This window comes from Salvelinus namaycush, chromosome 22, assembly GCF_016432855.1.
Source record: "Salvelinus namaycush isolate Seneca chromosome 22, SaNama_1.0, whole genome shotgun sequence".
Lineage (NCBI taxonomy): Eukaryota > Metazoa > Chordata > Actinopteri > Salmoniformes > Salmonidae > Salvelinus > Salvelinus namaycush.
This window is the reverse complement of record NC_052328.1, coordinates 28141031-28167167: the sequence shown is the minus strand read 5'-3', so window position 1 is coordinate 28167167 and position 26137 is coordinate 28141031. Positions and strand designations below refer to the sequence as shown.

The window sequence follows — 26137 nt, the reverse complement described above, 5'->3', positions numbered from 1 at the left end:
CTAAGAGCACATAGCGAATAACCAAGGCATAGCGGAGTAAGAGCGAACGCATAAAGCATGAGATGGGAAAGGCGCTAACCACGCGAATTGGATAGAAGCATAGGTTATATTCAATGGGCGAACGACAGCAATGAAAGCGAGAAGATGAGAAACCTCCTCTGGACTGCCGCGCGAAATACTAACAAGGAACACTACAGGGTTAGGGTTAGTATTATGGTCTGGATACACTACAGGGTTAGGGTTAGTATTATGGTCTGTCTGGAACACTACAGGGTTAGGGTTAGTATTATGGTCGTCTGGAACACTACAGGGTTAGGGTTAGTTTATGGTACTGGTCTGGAACACTACAGGTTAGGGTTAGTATTATGGTCTGTCTGGAACACTACAGGGTTAGGGTTAGTATTATGGTCTGGAAAACCTACAGGGTTAGGGTTAGTATTATGGTCTGTTATGAACACTACAGGGTTAGGTTAGTATTATGGTCTGGACACTACAGGGTTAGGGTTAGTATTTGGTCTGTCGGAACACTACAGGGTTAGGGTTAGTATTATGGTCTGTTTGGAACACTACAGGGTTAGGGTTAGTATTATGGTCTGGAACACTACAGGGTTAGGGTTAGTATTATGGTCTGGAACACTACAGGTTAGGGTTAGTATTATGGTCTGTCTGGAACACTACAGGGTTAGGGGTTAGTACTATGGTCTGGAACACTACAGGGTTAGGGTTAGTATATGGTCTGGAACACTACAGGGTTAGGGTTAGTATTATGTCTGTCTGGAACACTACAGGGTTAGGGTTAGTATTTAGGTCTGTCTGGACACTACAGGGTTAGGTTTTAGTATTATGGTCTGGAACACTACAGGGTTAGGGTTAGTATTATGGTCTGTCTGGAACACTACAGGGTTAGGGTTAGTATTATGGTCTGCGAACACTACAGGGTTAGGGTTAGTATTAGGGTCTGTTGGAACACTACAGGGTTAGGGTTAGTATTATGGTCTGGAACACTACAGGGTTAGGGTTAGTATTATGGTCTGTCTGGAACACTACAGGGTTAGGGTTAGTATTATGGTCTGGAACACTACAGGGTTAGGGTTAGTATTATGGTCTGTCTGGAACACTACAGGTTAGGGTTAGTATTAGGTCTGGAACACTACAGGGTTAGGGTTAGTATTATGGCGTCTGGAACACTACAGGGTTAGGGTTAGTATTATGTCTGTCTGGAACACTACAGGGTTAGGGTTAGTAATAGGTCTGTCTGGAACACTACAGGGTTAGGGTTGTATATGGTCTGTCTGGAACACTACAGGGTTAGGGTTAGTATTATGGTCTGGTCTGGAACACTACAGGGTTAAGGGTTAGTTTATATGGTCTGTGAAACACTACAGGGTTAGGGTTAGTATTATGGTCTGGAACACTACAGGGTTAGGGTTAGTATTATGGTCTGGAAAAACTACAGGGTTAGGTTAGTATTATGGTCTGGATACACTACAGGGTTAGGGTGTATTTGGTCTGTCTGGAAAACTACAGGGTTAGGGTTAGTATTATTGGTCTGAACAACACTACAGGGTTAGGGTTAGTATTATGGTCTGTCTGGAACAACTACAGGGTTAGGGTTAGTATTATGGTCTCTGGAACACTACAGGGTTAGGGTTAGTATTATGGTCTGTCTGGAACATACAGGGTTAGGGTTAGTATTATGGTCTGTTTGGAACACTACAGGGTTAGGGTTAGTATTATGGTCTGGAACACTACAGGGTTAGGGTTAGTATTATGGTCTGGAACACTACAGGGTTAGGGTTAGTATTATGGTCTGGTACACTACAGGGTTAGGGTTAGTTTTTGTCGTCTGGAACAACTACAGGGTTAGGTTATATATGGTCGTCTGGAACACTACAGGGTTAGGGTGTATTATGGTCTGGAACACTACAGGGTTAGGGTTAGTATTATGGTCTGTCTGGAACACTACAGGGTTTGGGTTAGTATTATGGTCTGGATACACTACAGGGTTAGGGTTAGTATTATGGTCTGGACAACTACGGGTTAGGTTAGTTTATGGTCTGTCTGGAACATATAAGGGTTAGGGTTAGTATTATGGTCTCGGAACTACTATACAGGGTTAGGGTTTAGTATTGGTCTGTCTGGAAACAATCAGGGTTAGGTTAGTATTATGGTCGTCTGCGACACACCTCCCGCTCCACTGTAATTATAGTCAATATAACAACACACCTCCCGCCCCACTGTAATTATAGTCAATATAACGGCACACCTCCCGCCCCACACTAATTATAGTCAATATAACAACACACCTCCCGCCCCACTGTAATTATAGTCAATATAACGGCACACCTCCCGCTCCACTGTAATTATAGTCAATATAACAACACACTCCCGCCCCACTGTAATTATAGTCAATATAACAACACACTTCCGCCACTGTAATTATAGTCAATATAACGGCACACCTCCCGCCCACACTAATTATAGTCAATATAACAACACACCTCCCGCCCCACTGTAATTATAGTCAATATAACAACACACCTCCCGCCCCACTGTAATTATAGTCAATATAACGGCACACCTCCCGCTCCACTGTAATTATAGTCAATATAACAACACACCTCCCGCCCCACTGTAATTATAGTCAATATAACAACACACCTCCCGCCCCACTGTAATTATAGTCAATATAACGGCACACCTCCCGCTCCACTGTAATTATAGTCAATATAACAACACACCTCCCGCCCCACTGTAATTATAGTCAATATAACAACACACCTCCCGCTCCACTGTAATTATAGTCAATATAACAACACACCTCCCGCCCCACTGTAATTATAGTCAATATAACAACACACCTCCCGCCCCAATGTAATTATAGTCAATATAACAACACACCTCCCGCCCCACTGTAATTATAGTCAATATAACAACACACCTCCCGCCCCACTGTAATTATAGTCAATATAACAACACACCTCCCGCCCCACTGTAATTATAGTCAATATAACAACACACCTCCCGCTCCACTGTAATTATAGTCAATATAACAACACACCTCCCGCCCCACTGTAATTATAGTCAATATAACAACACACCTCCCGCCCCAATGTAATTATAGTCAATATAACAACACACCTCCCGCCCCCACTGTAATTATAGTCAATATAACAACACACCTCCCGCCCCACTGTAATTATAGTCAATATAACAACACACCTCCCGCTCCACTGTAATTATAGTCAATATAACGGCACACCTCCCGCTCCACTGTAATTATAGTCAATATAACAACACACCTCCCGCCTCACTGTAATTATAGTCAATATAACAACACACCTACCGCCCCACTGTAATTATAGTCAATATAACAACACACCTCCCGCCCCACACTAATTATAGTCAATATAACGGCACACCTCCCGCCTCACTGTAATTATAGTCAATATAACGGCACACCTCCCGCCTCACTGTAATTATAGTCAATATAACGGCACACCTCCCGCCTCACTGTAATTATAGTCAATATAACAACACACCTCCCGCCTCACTGTAATTATAGTCAATATAACAACACACCTCCCGCCTCACTGTAATTATAGTCAATATAACGGCACACCTCCCGCCTCACTGTAATTATAGTCAATATAACGGCACACCTCCTGCCTCACTGTAATTATAGTCAATATAACGGCACACCTCCCGCCTCACTGTAATTATAGTCAATATAACGGCACACCTCCCGCCTCACTGTAATTATAGTCAATATAACGGCACACCTCCCACCCCACTGTAATTATAGTCAATATAACGGCACACCTCCCACCCCACTGTAATTATAGTCAATATAACGGCACACCTCCTGCCTCACTGTAATTATAGTCAATATAACAACACACCTCCCGCCCCACTGTAATTATAGTCAATATAACAACACACCTCCCGCCCCACTGTAATTATAGTCAATATAACAACACACCTCCCGCCTCACTGTAATTATAGTCAATATAACAACACACCTCCCGCCCCACTGTAATTATAGTCAATATAACAACACACCTCCCGCCCCAATGTAATTATAGTCAATATAACAACACACCTCCCGCCCCACTGTAATTATAGTCAATATAACGGCACACCTCCCGCCTCACTGTAATTATAGTCAATATAACAACACACATCCCGCCACACACTAATTATAGTCAATATAACGGTACACCTCCCGCCCCACTGTAATTATAGTCAATATAACGGTACACCTCCCGCCCCGCTGTAATTATAGTCAATATAGCAACACACCTCCCACCCCACACTAATTATAGTCAATATAACAACACACCTCCCGCTCCACTGTAATTATAGTCAATATAACAACACACCTCCCGCCCCACTGTAATTATAGTCAATATAACAACACACCTTCCGCCCCACTGTAATTATAGTCAATATAACAACACACCTTCCGCCCCACTGTAATTATAGTCAATATAACAACACACCTCCCGCCCCACTGTAATTATAGTCAATATAACAGCACACCTCCCGCCTCACTGTAATTATAGTCAATATAACAACACACATCCCGCCACACACTAATTATAGTCAATATAACGGTACACCTCCCGCCCCACTGTAATTATAGTCAATATAGCAACACACCTCCCGCCCGACTTTAATTATTGTCAATATAACAACACACCTCCCGCCCCACTGTAATTATAGTCAATATAACGGCACACCTCCCGCTCCACTGTAATTATAGTCAATATAACAACACACCTCCCGCCCCACTGTAATTATAGTCAATATAACGGCACACCTCCCACCCCACTGTAATTATAGTCAATATAACAACACACCTCCCGCCCCACTGTAATTATAGTCAATATAACAACACACCTCCCGCCCCACTGTAATTATAGTCAATATAACAACACACCTCCCGCCCCACTGTAATTATAGTCAATATAACAACACACCTCCCGCCCCACTGTAATTATAGTCAATATAACAACACACCTCCCACCCCACTGTAATTATAGTCAATATAACAACACACCTCCCGCCCCACTGTAATTATAGTCAATATAACAACACACCTCCCGCCCCACTGTAATTATAGTCAATATAACAACACACCTCCCGCCCCACTGTATTTATAGTCAATATAACAACACACCTCCCACCCCACTGTAATTATAGTCAATATAACAACACACCTCCCGCCCCACTGTAATTATAGTCAATATAACAACACACCTCCCGCCCCACTGTAATTATAGTCAATATAACAACACACCTCCCGCCCCACTGTAATTATAGTCAATATAACAACACACCTCCCGCCCCACTGTAATTATAGTCAATATAACAACACACCTACCGCCCCACTGTAATTATAGTCAATATAACAACACACCTCCCGCCCCAATGTAATTATAGTCAATATAACAACACACCTCCCACCCCACTGTAATTATAGTCAATATAACAACATACCTCCCGCCCCACTGTAATTATAGTCAATATAACAACACACCTCCCACCCCACTGTAATTATAGTCAATATAACAACATACCTCCCGCCCCACTGTAATTATAGTCAATATAACAACACACCTCCCGCCCCACTGTAATTATAGTCAATATAACAACACACCTCCCGCCCCACTGTAATTATAGTCAATATAGCAACACACCTCCCGCCCCACTGTAATTATAGTCAATATAGCAACACACCTCCCGCCCCACACTAATTATAGTCAATATAACAACACACCTACCGCCCCACTGTAATTATAGTCAATATAACAACACACCTCCCGTCCCACTGTCATTATAGTCAATATAACAACACACCTCCCGCCCCACTGTAATTATAGTCAATATAACAACACACCTCCCGCCCCACTGTAATTATAGTCAATATAACAACACACCTCCCGCCCCACTGTAATTATAGTCAATATAACAACACACCTCCCATCCCACTGTAATTATAGTCAATATAACAACACACCTCCCGCCCCACACTAATTATAGTCAATATAACAACACACCTCCCGCCCCACACTAATTATAGTCAATATAACAACACACCTCCCGCCCCACTGTAATTATAGTCAATATAACTGCACACCTCAGCCACACGGCTCAAATAGCCTCGTGTGTCATGGTCAGCCGGAGAAGACCATCAGCAGCCCAAGCTAAGGTAGTATAGCCCAATGCTCAGTTGAAAAGCACCCCTGTGTGTGTGTGTGTGTGTGTGTGTGTGTGTGTGTGTGTGTGTGTGTGTGTGTGTGTGTGTGTGTGTGTGTGTGTGTGTGTGTGTGTGTGTGTGTGTGTGTGTGTGTGTGTGTGTGTGTGTGTGTGTGTGTGTGTGTTTGTGCGTGCGTGCGTGCGTTGGTGTGTGAATATTTTGAGGATAGTAGAGAGCACACTGAGTGGAATATGTAAATCTCTGCATTTAGTCAAGCAATACAAAAGTGAGCCTTGTATACAGAACACAACAAAGTACATTAGTCTCAAGGGTGTTTTCTATCCCACATGTGGCTTTGCTAGTGTAAGTGTGATAAATAACACTGTAGGGAGAGTGGTGAACAACACTTACCAGGCATGCTGCTGGCAGACTGCTTGCCCACTGCCCTCCCGGACTCACACACATATACGCATACAAAAACACACATACACACACAAACAAACACATCTAAACATGTTAACAGAATGAGCCTCTTCTGTCAAGACTTTCCTCAGAAAACATCAGGTATAAATATAGGTCCAGCTGTTGGCCAATTAGCACCTCCACCTCTGTGTTGATGTTTACTACTTCACAAAGTGGAGTCTTTCGGGTTGGAGCTCTTCCTGTGCTAGGTTGATACACTTTGTAGGTGTTATGGAGAACGACATGGTATTTAATGAAAGTCTCTCCCTGTTTTTTCTCAGCGCAGGTACAGATGTAGGATTTTCATTTGAGCCAGTTTGCTACAGCAGGAAAATAATCCTGCAGCTACAGGAAATGTGAATTATTACGTGGATTATAATTAATGGACATTTTTGTAAGGGTTGCTACATTTTTCTTCAGGGGAAATCAAGTCTGACATTTTAAAGTGGAAATTACAAGCTTCAGAAACCTTTTTAAACCTCAAATACACGACAAGCTGTACATTTCCTGCATTGCAACAGGGTGATCAAATTAAGATCTGAAATCTGTAGAAGGACTTTTAAACATGTCCTGTTAGTACCACAGACCTACTGTCATTATTTCTAGTGCTATGGACTGCTCCTCTATAAGACCTTACTAGGCAAACAGCTAATGGTTGATATAATGGTTGATCCCTCTAAGATGTCCATCTGTAGGCGTGAACGTGACATTTATCATGGAAGCTTGGATAGTTTATGGGGTGCACAGTCACAGTCAGTCCTAACACATCTAGAGAAAGAGAGCAGGAGAAGCTCTCTACTGTCCTTCCAGACCAAAGATCCTATTCAATTACTAATTCTATGTTCCTGACTACAAATGGATATTGTGGGAGCATCGATTTGTGTGAGACTACTCCCAGCACACAGGATGTGACATCATCAGCATCGCTTCCTCCTGGCCTTGTCAGGAAGGGACAGCAGAGACGCACAAGGGGGTGAAGGCCTAATCGCTGTAGTAACCGATATAGCCATTAGCGGCAGCTGCGGCAAAGAGAGGCTGTTTCTGCATATTAATAGGGCCGGAGAGAGCAGCAGATGTGTGGCAGTTAAATGGCTGGTGATTGTAGGGCTTGTCAAAGACAACAGTCTCCACTGTGACTGTGTGATGTCACAGCCAGGAAGGGATTAGCAGTCAAGCTGTCTTACAGATGAGCTTTTGCCTTTTTCTGCTGTCTGCTTGAGAAAAACTATTTTCTTGGAGGTAGAGAGGACCCAGGTTTGACTGCAGGCTCTTGATAGGGCAGAGGAGATTGAATATGCTCTCACACAGGGGGGGAGAGGATCAATGAGAAGGACAACAGGTTGGATATCTGCCAATCGCACACACACACTGTGCTGATTACACAGACCCACACACACCCACGGTCACAAAGAGACATATCTACCCACACACATTGTTCTCTATCCTTACACAATCACAGCCACCAAGAGGACTGAAGTGTGTGTGTGTGTGTGTGCGTGTGTGCATGTGTGTGTTTGCGTGCATGTTTCTCTTATAGATGCTCTGTTTTGTCTTGTGGAGAACTGTGAGACACCACACCACACACCCCCTGGGTTTCCTCCCTTCCCTCCATCCCTCCTTCCCTCTACCCCTCCGTCCCTTCCTTCTCTGTGAAGCAGAGATGATCAGTGCAGATGAGGCAGCCCCTGTCTGTTCTACATCAGCATTTAGCCACTCCACAGCTCTCTCCCCTGTCTCTCTGTCCATTCTGCTTTTGTCCTCCCTCTGCATTCTGCTCAGTGGATCCAACCACCCTGTGTTATCAGAGAGAGAGAGAGCCTTTTGTCCAGCCTGCCGTACAAAGCCTGAAGAAATGATTGCTCTTATTTAACCATTACATTGGTTGAGAGAGTCAGAGAGACAGAAAGATAAAGGAAACACATGAGTAAATGACGGCTACAAAATATATTGAAAGCAGGTGCTTCCTCACAGGTGTGGTTATTGAGTTGATTAAGCAATTAACATCCCATCATGCTTAGGGTCATGTATAAAAATGCTGGGCAAGCCATTACTTTGGCTACCAAGGCTATGCCACCATAGGATGACAATGTCCCCATCCACAGGGCACAAGTGGTCACTGAATGGTTTGATGAGCATGAAAGCTGTGTAAACCATATGCCATGGCTGTCTCAGTCACCCCTGAGACAGCATTTCCACCACCAGCAACAAAACACCAATTGATGGAATCTCTTGTGGAAGAAGGGTCTCAACCCTCTAATAGAGTTCCAGAGACTTGTAGAATCTATATCAAGGTGCATTGAAGCTGTTCTGGCTCATGGTGGCCCAACACCCTATTTAGACACTTTGTGTTGGAGCTTCGTTTATCTTGGCAGTTACCTGTAGTTTAACTTATACACTTTATGTTTTCAATTATATTTCTTCCTGGTCTTGGTCCAGTGGTTTTGCAGCTCAGTACAAGGCCGGAGTGGCCAGTTGGCAGGCTGGGGATCAAGGGGTGAGTCCTTGAGAATACTCTCCAGAGTCACTGGACCAGAGATGGATTATTTTTAAGTAATACATCTTCCTTAGTTATGCCTTACAGCTCTCAAACAAGTGTGTGTGTGTGTGTGTGTGTGTGTGTGTGTGTGTGTGTGTGTGTGTGTGTGTGTGTGTGTGTGTGTGTGTGTGTGTGTGTGTGTGTGTGTGTGTGTGTGTGTGTGTGTGTGTGTGTGTGTGTGTGTGTGTGTGTGGTGTGTGTGTGTGTGTGTGTTTCTTCAGGCTAAGCTTTTTTGTGAAGCAATGGATAATAGAGGTCATTGTTCTGATCAGCCACAGCTACTGGGTCCAATGTATTCACTATTGTGGTCCAGTAACGTCCACACTTGTATGCCCATGTCAGTGCTTGTCCTGTGCCATGTTGAAGTCACCAGAGCTAGATTCCCATTGAATAGTGCCACCCGGTGCCAATGACCAGGTTATCATGTCCAGCTGGCAGAGCCTGGTGCCAGTTTAGTGAATGGAGTCACCCTGAGGAACAGTATGTCTCAACCTAGTAATCCAATCTTCTACTCTTCTCGCTCTCTCTCTCTCTCTCTCTCTCTCTCTCTCTCTCTCTCTCTCTCTCTCTCTCTCTCTCTCTCTCTCTCTCTGTCTCTCTCTCTCTCTCTGTCTCTCTCTCTCTCTCTTTCTCTCTCTGTCTCTCTCTCTCTCTCTCTCTCTCTGTCTCTCTGTCTCTCTCTTTCTCTCTTGCTCTCTCTCTCTCTTTCTCTCTCTTGCTCTCTCTGTCTCTCTCTCTTGCTCTCCCTCTCTTTCGCTCTTTCTCTCTTTCTCTCTCTCTCTCTCTCTTTCTCTCTCTCTCTCTCTCTCTCTCTCTCTCTCTCTCTCTCTCTCTCTCTCTCTCTCTCTCTCGATGTCTTATCCCCTCTGTCATCTATGTGCTGCCTCTTCTCTTCTCTCCTCCCCTTACCTCCCTCTCCATCTCCTTCCCCCACTTCTCTTATTTTCACCCTCTTTTCCCCTGCCCATTTGGCCAGAACTGAAAGACCAAGTCCTTTCTCTGTTGAAGTTGCCAGGAAAAGGAGAGGGGGGGAGGGGGGGTGCACAAAGGAAGTGAGGGAGGTGTGAGGGACAGAAAGGGGAATTAAACAGAGTGCTTTGTCACTTGCCAATGAAAGACATCTTCAAAATTAGGCTAGTTGCCCTGACTCTATGGAAGCATTTGCTCCTGGCAAGGTAACAACTTAGCATACACATCTCCACTCCAGAGATTGGATGGTCTCTTCCTGCTGGGTTGCTGTTATTCCTAGAGCAAACTAGTTCAATCCAGTCACAGAGATGGCCATTTATAAATAGGATTGTGCTTGCCTCAGGTGTTGAACTGGGTCTGGGAGAAAGACAGAGACAGAAAAGTTCTGCTGAGATGGAGGTCCTGTTACAGAAATGGTGCCAACTTTGCTCCCTGATTATATTCTCCAGAGAATTCATTAAACAATGTTTCATGAAACAATGCTGTTCAGGGTTCTCTAGTCTGTGAATTAACATTTAGCTTTTCTGTTTTGTCTGTCACCCTTCACCCACATCCCCTTCCCCATACCTCATCAACATTCATTCCTCCCATCCAATAACATTTTCCCAATCCCTATTGAATCACACACAACATACAACACAAACTCTATCCTTCATCCTCCTCCCCTTATCCCCTTCTCCCCATTCCCCCAGACACCTTTGCCAGTAAGGTGGCAGCCATCCAGGACCAGTATGCTGACGCATCCATCGGCAACGTGACGGGCAGCAACGCGGTCAATGTGTTCCTGGGCATCGGCGTGGCCTGGTCCATGGCTGCCATCTACCACAACTCCAAGGGCAACGACTTCAAGGTAGACCCGGGGAGCCTGGCCTTCTCCGTCACTCTCTTCACCATCTTCGCCTTCATCTGCGTGGGGGTGCTGATGTACCGGAGGCGACCTTCGATCGGCGGCGAGCTGGGGGGTCCGCGGACTCCCAAGATACTGACCACCATGCTGTTTGTCAGCCTGTGGCTGCTGTACATTCTGTTCTCCTCGCTGGAGGCCTACTGCCACTTCAAGGCCTTCTAAACAGCATCAGACTTAAGAAGGCCCAAGAAGAGCTAACCAGAGACAAGAAGGAGGCAACAGCAGTGGTGAAAAACATTTTCCTCTTGTCATTAATAACTCCCCCTTTCCTCCTATCCCCCTTTTAAGAAGTGAAAGATCTGCCCCCCTCTGTCCCCATGGTCTAGTGCTTAATGGATGAAACTGGTTGTTCAGGCGAGGAGAGGCCTGTCAAGGCTAGGACAGACACCCCTATGAAGTCTGTAGAATGGCAGACTGTGTGTGTGTGTGTGTGTGTGTGTGTGTGTGTGTGTGTGTGTGTGTGTGTGTGTGTGTGTGTGTGTGTGTGTGTGTGTGTGTGTGTGTGTGTGTGTGTGTGTGTGTGTGTGTGTTCGTGGGAGCGTGTGCGTTTGTGTTTGTGGGTGCGTGTGTGTGTGTTTGTGGGAGCGTGTGCGCGTGTGTGTTTGTGAGTGCGTGTGTGTTTGTGGGTGTGTGTGTTTGTGGGTGTGTGTGTTTGTGGGTGCGTGTGTGTTTGTGGGTGTGTGTGTTTGTGGGTGTGTGTGTTTGTGGGTGCGTGTGTGTTTGTGGGTGTGTGTGTCTGTGGGTGTGTGTGTTTGTTGGTGCGTGTGTGTTTGTGTTTGTGTTTGTGGGTGCGTGGGTGTGTGTATTTGTGGGTGTGTGTGTTTGTGGGTGTGTGTGTGTTTGTGGGTGCGTGGGTGTGTGTGTTTGTGGGTGCGCGTTTGTGGGTGTTTGTGGGTGTGTTTGTGGGTGTGTGTGGGTGTGTGTTTGTGGGTGTGTGGGTGTTTGTGGGTGCGTGGGTGTGTGCATCCTGAAGGGGGAGCTGTTTAGTATATCTCTTACTACTCAGCAACCGTCCAGAAACAGCATCGTCCACGCCTGGCGCTCGTTTCAAACTAAACACTAGACATCTGAGTGAAATCCTTTAATTCCCCTGACCATCATTATTGATATGTATATGCATGAACATCCCCCCCCAAAAAATGATTCAGCTGTTAACAAACGTAGTGGTTGGGAGTAACAGCTACTTTTAAAGAAGGTCTCTCCTCTGTGTGCGAGTCTTAATAAATCTCAGCCTGGCTGCAAGAGCTGCCCACCACCTTCTGATCCTCGGTTTGATCCCCAGTAGAAAATCTGATTAGGGTTCCTCTGTTATTTATCTTGCCGCAGATGTAGTTATGTAAAAGATGAAAATCATGGAGTTTAGTATCATTTTACCTTTAAGGCCGTATCGTTTTTGAATGGCCAGCGTTACCATTTTAACTTTCAGATAACTCGTTGTCAACTTAAATGATCATTTTCAAAACTAGCCCAAGATGGCTTTTCCAGTTTAGTCAATGGGATTGTCATCACCGCCATACTTGATTCAAATTGCAATAGAATGCAGAGAAGCCATACTGTATAAGCTCTGTCCATTGGCTACACGCCTTTCAGCAGCTTCTCCCATTGGCTCTTCCTCTCCATATGTGGTGTCTAAGTTCCTCCCTGACTGGTCTTTCTATCAGTCCCAATCTTCTGTGGACTCTACAGCCAGTTCTAAAACCACTAACCCTAACCAGAAACTTTAACCCTTTACCCCTCCGCCTTATCCTAAACCTGCCTCTATCCTAAACCCGCCCCTATCCTAAACCCACCCCTATCCTAAACCCGCCCCTATCCTAAACCCGCCCCTATCCTAAACCCGCCCCTATCCTAAACCCGCCCCTATCCTAAACCCACCCCTATCCTAAACCCACCCCTATCCTAAACCCGCCCCTATCCTAAATCCACCCCTATCCTAAACCCGCCCCTATCCTAAACCCACCCCTATCCTAAACCTGCCCTCAACACTTAACCCACATGTTCTTCTCTCTCCACTGAGCTGCACATCTTCATTTATATTCCATCAAACAATATCTTAAACATAAATATATCAATTGTAATGGTGGACAGAAGTGTAGATTAAACTGTTTCTATAATGTAGTAGCCCTATAGAGACATTTTACAGAAGTTCAAAGTGAAGCTGGTGAGAAATACATTGGCTGGGTATTTTCTCTTTTCAGAGGTAAAAAGCTTTTGTCGAAATGATGCAATCATTTGAATCCACCTTACTGTCAGTCTCGAGATATAAGGGTTTACATTCAAGACTACACGTCCAGTTTAGGCAAACAGATCAATCCATATGTGGAAGATGAAGGCAGTTCACATTATTTACACCTTCAATCAATTTTTTATGTTAAAGGTATGATGAATACCCTGAGTTTCCTACTGAGTTTGTTTTATACTTGATGTGTAACGTGATAATGAAGTAGAAGTAATCATAGAGTTGTAGTTTGATTTAGAAAATTATAAACATAGCAAGATTTTGTATTTTCTTGTCATTTCTCACCACAGAATTTGCAGCCCCAAGAAGGTTCTAGATTAAAGTATTTACAGTGCATTCAGAAAGTTTTTAGACCCCTTGACTTTTTCCACGTTTTGGTACGTTACAGCCTTATTCTAAAATGGATTAAATAGGTTTTTTCCTCATCAATCTACACACAATACCCCATATTGACAAAGAAAAAAAAATATTTTTTTACATTTTTGCAAATGCAATAAAAAAAATATATGAAATATCACATTTACATAAGTATGCAGACCCAGTCTGAGTTCTTGAGCAGATTTTCATCAAGGATATCTCTGTAATTTGCTACATTCATCTTTCCCTCGATCCTTACTAGTCTCCCAGTCCCACCATGCTTCACCGTAGGGATGGTGCCAGGTTTTCCCCAGACGTTTCGCTTGGCATTCAGGCCAAAGAGTTCAATCTTGGTTTCATCAGACCAGAGAATCTTGTTTCTCATGGTTTGAGAGTCCTTTAGGTGCCTTTTGAGGAGTGGCTGAGGAGTGGCTTCCGTCTGGCCAATCTACCATAAAGTCCTGATTGGTGGAGTGCTGCAGAGATGGTTGTCCTTCTGGAAGGTTCTCCCATCTCCACAGAAGATCTCTGGAGCTCTGTCAGAGTGACCATTGGGTTTTTGGTCACCTCCCTGACCCAGGCCCCTCGCCCCCGACTGCTCAGTTTGGCCGGGCGACCAGCTCTAGGAAGAGCCTTGGTGGTTCCAAACTTCTTCTATTTAAGAATGATGGAGGCCTGCAGACATGTTCTGGTACCCTTCCCCAGACCTGTGGCTCGACACAATCCTGTGTTGGAGGTCTACGGACAATTCCCTCGACCTCTTGGCTTGGTTTTTGCTCTGGCATACCCTGTCAACTCTGGGAGAATATAGACCTTTCCAAATCATGTCCAATCAATTGAATTTACCACAGGTGGACTCCAATCAAGTTGTAGAAACATCAAGGATGATCAATGGAGACAGGATGTACCTGAGTTCAATTTCAAGTCTCATAGCAAAGTGTCTGAATACTTATGTAAATAAGGTATTTTTTTTTCAATTTCAATAAAGTTGCAAAAAATTCCAAAAACCTGTTTTTGCTTTGTCCTTATAGGGTATTGTGTGTAGATTGATGAGGATTTTTTTTCTTTAATCCATTTTAGAATAGGGCTGTAACATAACAAAATGTGGAAAAGGTCAAGGGGTCTGAATACTTTCCGAAGGCACTGAATATGGAAGTCAAGTGCAGTTTACTCCTCTTTTGCCAAAGGGAACTATGTCTAATGGAAACTCCAGTAACAGCTTAGCCAGAATAGTAGTGGGTTTTCTAACACACTGACATTTCTTAACAACACCAAAAAGATCCCTCCGCGGTACTAAAAGTCTTGCTGTTGTTTAACCAAAACAGAATATTTTGAATGACAAATGTGTATAAAAACGTTCACATTTCATGAGGATGGGTTAATGCTTGCTTGTCTCCTTGCTTACCTGGTCTAAAGTGAACTTGTTCACGAATGACCAACGGTGGTAAGAGTTTTTAAGGTTCATGGTGGGGGTGTGGAGTTTCTATTACAGTAGCTGTTGGTTAATTATGAAGGTGGTGGCATCAAGCTCTGGAGTAGCTCTATTTGTTTTTTTGTATGGAGTGGGGTGCGATGTTTCAATGTGAAGGAAAAACATTGCACTGGTTCCCGAGTTTGTAATGAAAAGGATGACAGTGCTTATATGCTGATGGTGACCCTGCTGTTTCGGGATTATGTGATCTTTCACTGACCTGAAAACATTACTATGACAATTGAATAGTTAAAAAGACCTCAAACCCTAATATCAAGTTAACCAACTACAATGAAAAGAGGAGAAAGAGAAAGAAGAAATAACATGTGAAGTACAGCCATACATTGTGTACTGGTGCAGTGAAGCACGAGGTCTTCTCCTGCCCAGCATGTGTCGCTATGGTGACTACACCGGGACTCTGCAGCGCCGCATCTCTCTGTATCCTCTTACTCCCCCCCATGTCCATATTTTGGAATGTTAATGTGCTACTTGTTCACACTGTGCATGAATGATAACATGTCTGTATATAATAAGCAGTATCCCATTCGTTGATGTTGATGGAGGTTTGAATGTTGTATAGATTTGGACTTGTTGTGTCCCCACCCTCACCCGAGCTTGGTTCCCAACTTTACCAATTGCCTGGGCTGTTCCCGACTGGCTGCCCCATCTGTCTCCAGTACGCGTGGCTTCACCGCCGTGTGGAAGGGGATTGGGGGGGCAGTTGGTTAAACGGGTCTCACATCCATCCACTATATCCCAGTGGGGACGTGATAGGGCTTCGGGTCTCTCACCCGAGCTCGGTTCCCTGCATCTCCATGTCACATGGGTTGCGAGCTGACCGGCTCCCCCCCCCCACGCACCCATGTACTAGAATGTTTTATTTGAAGTTAAATATTGCACATTCAGTTAAAAAAAGGCAATATCTGCTATTGTTGAAGGAGGGTGAGAACTTAAAGAGTTCTGTATCTTAAGGGAGTTGCATGGGAATTTGTACAAAAGACACTGCTTGCTTATAATGACATGGCTGGTTGTGTTATTTGACAGTGTAAGAGAACTATGTACACCAAAAGCTATTTTGTCATGAAGAGATCATATGTATATACTGTATAGTGTTAACAGAGAGAGGTCTGATACCTCCACATATCTTAGAGAATTCTACATATTTATTTTAAAACCCTCACTAAACTCAAGAATGACAAATATTGCCTTTTTGGAGAAGTAGTTTGCTTAAGTGCTAGTTTTGCTCTCTCTCTCTCTGTTCCTGCTATGCTGAGCAGTGTTTTGTCTTTGATACCTGAGAAGTGTAATTTCTTCGGGATGGTTTCATTCTTTGTCTCAAAATGTCTGTCTGTCTGTCTGTCTGTCTGTCTGTCTGTCTGTCTGTCTGTCTGTCTGTCTGTCTGTCTGTCTGTCTGTCTTATCTACCTGGCATGTGCCTGCCTCTCTGTCTCGCTGGCTGGCTGGTACTGTACATGCCTATCTGTCTCTGTCCCTGTTGAGTGTCTGTCTGTCTATCTGTCTGTACTTGATGTGTGTCATCTGAATAGCACCACCCACCCGCCGCCCAGATGGACCTGTAGTTTTCAAGGTTCTAATATCTCTCACGTTCTCTCTAATTTTCCCTCCTTGCATTCCCTGCCTCTCCCTCCTTAACTTTCTCTCAAGCTCACCCTGTCGATCTGTCATGTTCTTGCTGTCTCTCTTACAGGGTTAAGTTTGCTGTTTGTTTTGTCATATTGATTATAATTGATAGAATATCATGATTTTGTCTTATTTTTGTTCATGTCTGTGTTTTTTTTCTTTATGTTGCACACCAACTAATAGGAAGAAGTACACTAACTGTGATTACTCTACATGGTACACTTCTGACACAGAAAATAAAGTTTGGGATACCCTGTTTCAAAGACCACCGCCTGGACTTGTTTTGTGGGTCTGCATGTGGAGCGGAGTGTTTTTTAAAAGGTTGAGAGGGTTTACTACTGGGAAGTCTGGGAAAGAGCCACTCAACTGTTAAGCAACCAGAGTGTGAAATTGGGCGTCACACTCTGCCTCGAACTGTGCATGAATGATAACATGTCTGTATATAATAAGCAGTATCCTATTCGTTGATGTTGACGGAGGTTTGAATGTTGTATAGATTTGGACTTCTCGCCCGAGCTTGGTTCCCTACTTTACCAATTTTTTTGTGCACTTCATTCTGTTGAAATGCATTAGAAAAAGGAGTCGCATTAATTCTGCATAATTGTAGCTAATGGAATAACAACATGTACGACTCATCCATGACATTCTTCACTCTTGCATTAAAACACAAAAGCACCTGGAATGAAGTGTCACATTGCAGGTTGTGCAATGTTCAAAAGTGTGTGTGTGTGTGTGTATTTGGTATTTTATTAGGATCCCCATTAGCTGTTGCAAAAGCAGCAGCTACTCTTCCTGGGGTTCACACAAAACATGAAGCATAATACAGAATGACATAATACAGAACATCATTAAAAAAGAACAGCTCAAGGACAGAACTACATACATTTTTTTAAAGTCACACGTAGCCTACATATCAATGCATACACACAAACTATCTAGGTCAAATAGGGGAGAGGCATTGTGCCACGAGGTGTTGCTTTATCTGTTTTTTTAAACAAGGTTTGCTGTGAAAAGACCCCTGGTGGCATGTCTGGTGGGATAAGTGTGTGTGTCAGAGCTGTGTGTAAGTTGACTATGCAAACAACTTGGGATTTTCAACACATTCATGTTTTTTTTTTAAAGAAGAAGTGATGCAGTCAGTCTCTCCTCACATGTTAGCCAAGAGAGACTAGTATGCATAGTATTAATATTAGCCCTCTGATTACAATGAAGAGCAAAACGTGCCACTCTGTTCTGGGGCAGCTGCAGCTTAACTAGGTATTTCCTTGCAGCACTGGACCACACGACTGGACAATTATCAAGATTAGACAAAATTAGAGCCTGCAGAACTTGCTTTTTGGAGTGTGGTGTCAAAAAAACAGACATCTCTTTATTGCGGCTAGACCTCCCCACATCTTTACAACCATTGAATCTATATGTTTTGACCATGACGGTTTACAATCTAAGGTAACGCCAAGTAATTTAGTCTCCTCAACTTGTTCAACAGCCGCACCATTCATTACCAGATTCAGCTGAGGTCTAGCACTTAAGGAATGATTTGTACCAAATACAATGCTCTTAGTTTTAGAGATGTTCAGGACCAGTTTATTACTGGCCACCCATTCCAAAACAGCTCTTTTTTAATGGTTTCAGTGACTTCATTAGCTGTGGTTGCTGATGCGTATATGGTTGAATCATCAGCATACATGGAGACACATGCTTTGTTTAATGCCAGTGGCCGGTCATTGGGAAAAATAGAAAAGAGTAGAGGGCCTAGAGAGCTGCCCTGCGGTACACCACACTTTACATGTTTGACATTAGAGAAGTTTCCATTAAAGAAAACCCTTTGAGTTCGATTAGATAGATAGCTCTGAATACACATTATGGCAGAGGTTGAAAAGCCATAGCACATACCGTTTTTCAACAACAGGTTATGATCAATAATATCAAAGGCTGCACTGAAATCTAACGGTATAGCTCCCACAATCTTCTTATTATCTCCTTCAACCAATCATCATCATCGTAATTTGTGTCAGTCAGTACATGTTGAGTGCCCTTCTCTATAAGCATGCTGAAAGTCTTTTGTTAATTTGTTTACAGAGAAATAGCATTGTATTTGGTCAAACACTATTTTTTCCAAAGGTTTGCTCAGAGCTGGCAACAAGCATATGCTGTTAGAACCAGTAAAGGCCTCTTTACCACTCTTGGGTTGCGGAATTACTTTGGCTTCCCTCCATGCCTGAGGACAAAGACTTTCCTCTAGGCTCAGATTAAAAATATGACAGATAGGAGTGGCTATAGAGTCAGCCACCATCCTCAGTAGCTTTCCATCTAAGTTGTCAATGCCAGGAGGTTTGTCATTATTGATCAATAACAATAATTTTGCCACCTCTCCCACATTAACTTTATAAAATTCTAACTTGCAATGCTTTTCTTTCAGTTTTTTTATGCATGAATACAATTGCTCACTGTTTGTTGTTGGCATTTCCTAACTAAGTTTGCCCACTTTGCCAAAGAAATAATCATTAAAATAATTGGCAACATCAAATGGTTTTGTAATGAATAAGCCATCTGATTCGATGAAAGATGGAGTTGAATTTGTGTGTGTGTGTGTGTGTGTGTGTGTGTGTGTGTGTGTGTGTGTGTGTGTGTGTGTGTGTGTGTGTGTGTGTGTGTGTGTGTGTGTGTGTGTGTGTGTGTGTGTGTGTGTGTGTGTGTGTGTGTGTGTGTGTTTAGGAAACCTTTTCCTCAGCTGAATGAAGGGTTTTTTAAAAGGTGGAGAGGGTTTACTACAGGGAAGTCTGGGACAGAGTCCCTCAACGGCAGAACTGTTAAGCAACCGGAGTGTGAAATTGGGCGTCACACTCTGCCTCTCCCAGAATACTGTTAATTACTGCAGTAGAGAGAGGACCTTACCCCCCCCCCCCCCCCTCTTTCTATCTCAACTCCCTCCATCTTCTCTCTCTCTCTCCCCTCTCTCCCTCCATCTTCTCTCTCTCTCCCCCCTCTCTCCCTCATCTTCTCTCTCTCTCTCCCCTCTCTCCCTCCATCTTCTCTCTCTCTCTCTCCCCTCTCTCCCTCCATCTTCTCTCTCTCTCTCCCCTCTCTCCCTCCATCTTCTCTCTCTCTCTCTCCACTCTCCCTCCCTCCCCTCTCTCTCTCTCTCTCCCTCTCTATGTTGTTTTCTTTAATATACCATTTTGTTTTTATGTCTCAGATGGGAAGAGCATTCACTATTTGGAATGATTTACATATCTCATTAACGGACAGTTCCATTTTAATGTTGTTATGTTGGAAAAGGAAAAAAGAATATGCTGCTTAAACCCTCTCCACTAATTTAACTAATGTGATCCTTTCAACAATGCCTACATTATCTATATACAGTAGTCTTGCAGGATACAGTAATACACCATTTGCAGGTTACAGTAATATTTCATTTGTGTAGAAGCTATATTTTCCCTTTCTGCGGATCTTTTCTATCACACTTCAAACTGCATGCTTCTTGTGAGTGTCAGAACGACTGAAGGTGAGTGACACATTGATTGTTTGTCTTTTTAAATAAATAATTTATTTGTATAGCTAGGTGGCTATGAGAAAGAAGATATTCTGTCATATAATCTTATTTGAGTGTTAAGAGTTACGCCTAATTGGTACTGCAGCCTTTAACTCACCTTTCTGAGACATGTTCGAGGAAAGAAGCCCTTTCAGAAGACAGGTGTGGAATGCACATTGCACAGAACGAGCTCAAAAATCTCAGAAAAACGAAAAGTGTTCTATTCAGTTTGTCACACAAGAGAACTTGATGCTGTCAACTTGATGAATACTGTCGTTTTTCATTGTCCCCATTTCAAACGTGTTTCTGAAGTATTTACTGTTGTATTCATTAGGTGTTCCTTCCCCTGTTCATTTGTGTAAGGGGTGCTCGGCTGTCTGATCTCGCTCGGCTGTCACTTTTAATTTCCAGACAGGCGCTTCAAAGGACGCCCAGGCTTTTATCTACAGGAAGCAGAGACGTCTGTTTGACATGTCGAAATAAATGTAATCTCTGGAAAATAAAAACATGCCCCGTCAGAAATCAGAAATAATCGAAACAGGAAATGTGACAAATTAAGTTCTGTTTCAAGTTGTGTTTCAACTTCCATGAGTGACAGTTTCCTTCACTTCTAGTATTGTATCAGTTTGTTCTTATGAGGGGAAAATGTAGTAAGTAAATAGTTCAATCCCAGAAAAGGATGACAGGCCCCCCTAAGACAGATTGTCGTGTCACTGGCCAGCCCCTATAGCCGAGTGGAGACTGTTTACTAGTCCCTCATATCTCAAGACCCTCAGACCAAATGGTATTTGTGTGATGGAAATCCCAAACATTGCTGAGAAAGCCAGGCCGGGTTTGAGTAAGCGGGTCACGTCTCTCTGCTGGTGCTGTTAGACTCTTTAAATGGGTCTTTCTCCCCCACTGCCAGTTTGCTGACCACAACTCTAAGACTGAGACACCCTGAAAGACTGCTTCTGGGAAAGGCCAAGGACGGCTCAATGCCTCAGCAGGTGGACACACATTAAAACAGAGAATACTGATGGTTTATCAGGAGAGGTTGGATCCTTTCATCCTGCGGTGCAGAGGCTAGTGCTGTACTCTCTGAGCCACAAAGCCCCCAGCCCATGAATGTCAGGTAGTAGTAGAATCAGACACGGTGTGTCACAATAGGCAACTAAACAGTAATGATAACAGATCATATCAAGTCTACAATGTTGCAGTCAAAGTTTGTTAAGAGCTTCGTTTTTATATATGGTGTGTTACTACTTTTTTGTAATGCTGTTATTGGCTCCATTATCTTCTGTAAATGCTGGAATAATGTTGAACATTGGGGACGAACATAGTCTATTGTAGTGCAGCCAGAGAGAGCAATATGTTGCTGGGAAAAGAGCGCTGTAGAGTACATGATCTTTCCCCTCTGTATGGCCAGTGTGTGACTGACTGACTGTCTCTCTTACTACCAATGCACAATCTCCTATTCAGTGCCAGGATGCTCCAATCTTTTCCAGGTCACTGGCCTTGACTTTTTGGCATGGCAGATTGCTCTCTGGATGTGGGATGATGATGACGTAGGATGATTTAGCGTCCTCGCCCCATAACTGTGTCAGTGGGATTCAATCATAAAGCAGCGTATAAGCTACAGTTGACTGGATATAGGCCGAGCCACGCTACAGAGCTAGGTTATCAGGCAGAACATCAGGACAGAGAGCTATACATCATACAGCTTCTACAGTTCAGTAAAGAGCAGCTATGATGCTATAAATCATACCACTGTAATACAGTTACAAAAAAACTGCAGCGTGAAAGTACAGTAAAGTGTTAAGCATATATACAAGGCTACAGCATAGAGTTACAATGACAAGCTATGTGACAGAGCTACCTTATATTCACAGTTTGAGACCGACAGCAGAGTTGTTCTTTGTGTTGTTTTTCCAGATGTTTCTGCCCTCCTGATGCGATGGTCAACTGCAGGATATGCACTTAGACTGGGTTTTGTACTGTACATTTGAACCCTGTCTCTGAGTTCACTGCAGCACATAAAAGTAGAGCTCATCTGCCTTGAGGCTGTTAGGTTCTAATTATCAGAGTAAGAACTCAACGAACTCTATGAAAGCTCAAACCAAGTTTATTCATCCCAGAGGGTCGAACAGCTGAACCGACAAAAACATGATTCCACCAGTGGTGGTATACATACCCCAATTTGGGTGGAGTCTCCTCCTTCTCGGTAATTATTGCATCTTTATTGCTAGGCAGGAAACTAAGTGATACGGGCAATAAACTGTTCCTTCTCCCTTAACGTGACCTGACCTGACCTCGACCCCCTTCATCACTAATCCACGGCTCTCTCCCCTTATCAAGGCCTGCCACGTGATCGTTTTTCCCTACACTCAGTACATTCCAAGCTTAATTGCACACACCATATATGTTCCTCCTACAGATAACCATTAACTTCTGGTGAAGACCCTCTAGACAATAGCACTCAATATTTCATAAGGATACCTGATAATTAACCCTATTCCAAGTTTAGGAGTTAGAACCCAGAATCCATCAAAGCTATAGGCAACCTGGAGAGCAGGTAAGGGCAATTCCACGGTTACGTAATTGCGCTGAGCCTCAGATTTTTCAATAACAATGATTTCAAAGTTTAACAAACCATACAACTTTATGCGCAAGGACTACTTATAACAATTTACACTGAACATTTTACAAAAATACAATTTCTGTCAAATCTCCCTCAGTTTTTTATGTGTTCACGTTTTCCAAAAACTCTTAAATATCTGCTCAGAATTAAGATTCAACGATATCTGCAGAAAGAATTGGGTGTCAGCTTTGACAAAACTCTTTTGGTTGTTGAACTATGGTAAGTGAAGTGGATTTACACCCGGTAACGGAAATCCGGTAATGTAATTTCATCAATTATGGATATGAATGTCATTATCTTCATAATATAATAATAATATATGCCATTTAGCAGACTCTTTTATCCAAAGCGACTTACAGTCAAGTGTGCATACACGTGGATGTATTCTGAATAGGTACACAAAGGTATAAATATGCAATATCCTCCTTTGGGTATTATTCTACACACTGGCCATTACTATTACGGCTGGAATGCGGTTTTAACCAATCAGTGTCCAGGATTAGACCCACCTGTTGTATAAATAAGTGATAATGCCCTAGAAGCCAGTGTTTGATGGATATATTGGCATGGGTGTTGTATCCTCCAACTACCGGCTTCAATGCTATTATCACTTTTATACAACGGGTTTCCAACATATTCAAATATTGATTGACATGCTTTCATTAAAAACTTTATTTTTATGAATTTACTCATACTATTTCATCCTTCCACGAGATATAGACCCAACACAAATCTATGGTTGCTACCCAAGACTGGTTGTTTGTTCGATCAGTTCGGTTGCCAGAGACGCAACCCAGTCGTTAAGTCGTTTTGTTTCTGTATCTATGGATGCGACCCAGTCGTTAAGTCGTTTTGTTTCTGTATCTATGGATGCGACCCAGTCGTTAAGTCGTTTTGTTTCTGTATCTATGGATGCGACCCAGTCGTTAAGTCGTTTTGTTTCTGTATCTATGGATGCGACCCAGTCGTTAAGTCGTTTTGTTTCTGTATCTATGGATGCTACCCAGTCGTTAAGTCGTTTTGTTTCTGTATCTATGGATGCGACCCAGTCGTTAAGTCGTTTTGTTTCTGTATCTATGGATGCGACCCAGTCGTTAAGTCATTTTGTTTCTGTATGTATGGATGCGACCCAGTCGTTAAGTCGTTTTGTTTCTGTATCTATGGATGCGACCCAGTCGTTAAGTCGTTTTGTTTCTGTATCTATGGATGCGACCCAGTCGTTAAGTCGTTTTGTTTCTGTATCTATGGATGCGACCCAGTCGTTCGTTCTAAATGTTCTATTGCCATACTGACTGGCGATGTTCTTATCCCTTGCTTGCTAGCTTGCAAACTACGGCTAACTTACAGTCACCTCAAACAGTGCAGCCAGAATAACAGCAAAGTAGCTGCATTTGCATTTGTTTAAGCTGTTTTCTAGTGATATTTATTTGGATACACCCATAACAATGAGCTAATGAGGCTTGATTTCACCTGGCATAGAAAATGTGCTCTCTCGTCAGGACACTGTTGTTCAGAGGAGCTAGCCAACAACACAGCTAACATTATAAAAACGGCAAACTAGCTGCATTTAATTCGAAGATTCGAAGATCCAAGATTGCGTAGCAGTCAGACGTCTTTGTCTTGTCCTTTGTATATATCTTTTTACATCTTTTTCTTCGCATATCTTTTAAAAATATTTTCCTAAACCTCAACTTAGCCAGCTAACTACCTACCAGCTATCAATCAGCAAACCATTGCTAGCGGTCATCAGCTAACCTTTAGCTTGGAAAGCTCTCGCCAGTTCGAACAACGTGACTCAAACCAGAGCAAAACGGACCTATTTTTTTGTTGTTGTTGTTTTTTTCTGTTTTTTTCTCCATATCCCCGGATTCCTACCGCAAACTCTGAACATTTTCATCTGTATCTTCGCAACTAGCTAACCGCAATCGCGAGTGACTACTCCTGGCTAGCATTTCCATCCCAGAGCAAGCACCAATTAGCCTGCAGCTATCCTGGCTAGGGCTCCTGTGCTACCACCGAAGCCCACTCCTGGGCTACAATATCCAGACCCCTTCTACTGCCGGTACGGGGCACGGAACCCCGCCGATCCTCTACGACTGGAATACCGACATAATCTGCCCGAGGATTCCAACAGGCCCCTCAAAGCTACTTGGAGCTACTTAGAGCTACTTGGAACCCTACTAATCCACAACTGGTCTATCGACGTCACCGCACGAAGAGGCAAAAACAGACTTACCTCCATCGCGACGTCCCCCAAAGGCCCGTCCCCCAAAGGCCCAGACCTGCTAGCCCCGGTCTGCTAACTGCTAGCTAGCTTGCCCCGGTCTCCTAACTGCTAGCTTGTTTAGCCCCGGCCTACTAACTGTTAGCTTGTTAGCAACGGCCTGCTAACTGTCTGAAACGCCGTGTCCCCAGTCAGCCCAACCACTCACTGGACCCATATGATCACTTGGCTACGCATGTCTCTCTCTAATATCAATATGCCTCGTCCATTACTGTCCTGGTTAGTGATTACTGTCTTATTTCACTGTAGAGCCTCTAGCCCTGCTCAATATGCCTTAACCAACCATGTTGTTCCACCTCCTACATATGCGATGACATCAGCTGGTTTAAACGTATATCTCTCTCATCATTACTCAATGCCTAGGTTTACCTCCAATGTACTCACATCCTACCTTACCTTTGTATGTACACTATGCCTTGAATCTATGCTATCGTGCCCAGAAACCTGCTCCTTTTACTCTCTGTTCCGATAGTGCTAGACGGCCAGTTCGTATAGCCTTTAGCCGTACCCTTATCCTACTTCTCCTCTGTTCCTCTGGTGATGTAGAGGTTAATCCAGGTCCTGCAGTGCCTAGCTCCACTCCCACTCCCCAGGTGCTCTCATTTGTTGACTTCTGTAACCGTAAAAGCCTTGGTTTCATGCATGTTAACATTAGAAGCCTACTCCCTAAGTTTGTTTTACTCACTGCTTTAGCACACTCTGCCAACCCGGATGTCTTAGCCGTGTCTGAATCCTGGCTTAGGAAAACCCCCAAAAACCCTGAAATCTCCATCCCTAACTATAACATTTTCTGCCAAGATAGAACTGCCAAAGGGGGCGGTGTTGCAATCTACTGCAAATATAGCCTGCAGAGTTCTGTATTACTATCCAAGTCTGTACCCAAACAATTCAAGCTTCTACTTCTAAAAATGCACCTT

The 26137-nt window shown here is 43.5% G+C and overlaps 1 protein-coding gene across 1 annotated transcript in view; it reads left to right on the top strand.

The window, feature by feature from the left end:
- LOC120017818 (secreted frizzled-related protein 5-like) overlaps window positions 1-11463 on the top strand; it is a 22789-nt gene extending 11326 nt beyond the window's left edge. The window contains exon 2 of the mRNA XM_038960787.1: window positions 10862-11463. Coding sequence (XP_038816715.1) covers window positions 10862-11238 — 377 coding nt within the window. The 3' untranslated portion in view covers window positions 11239-11463. The remainder of the gene's footprint in view (window positions 1-10861) is intronic.
- Window positions 11464-26137: the final 14674 nt, after the last annotated feature.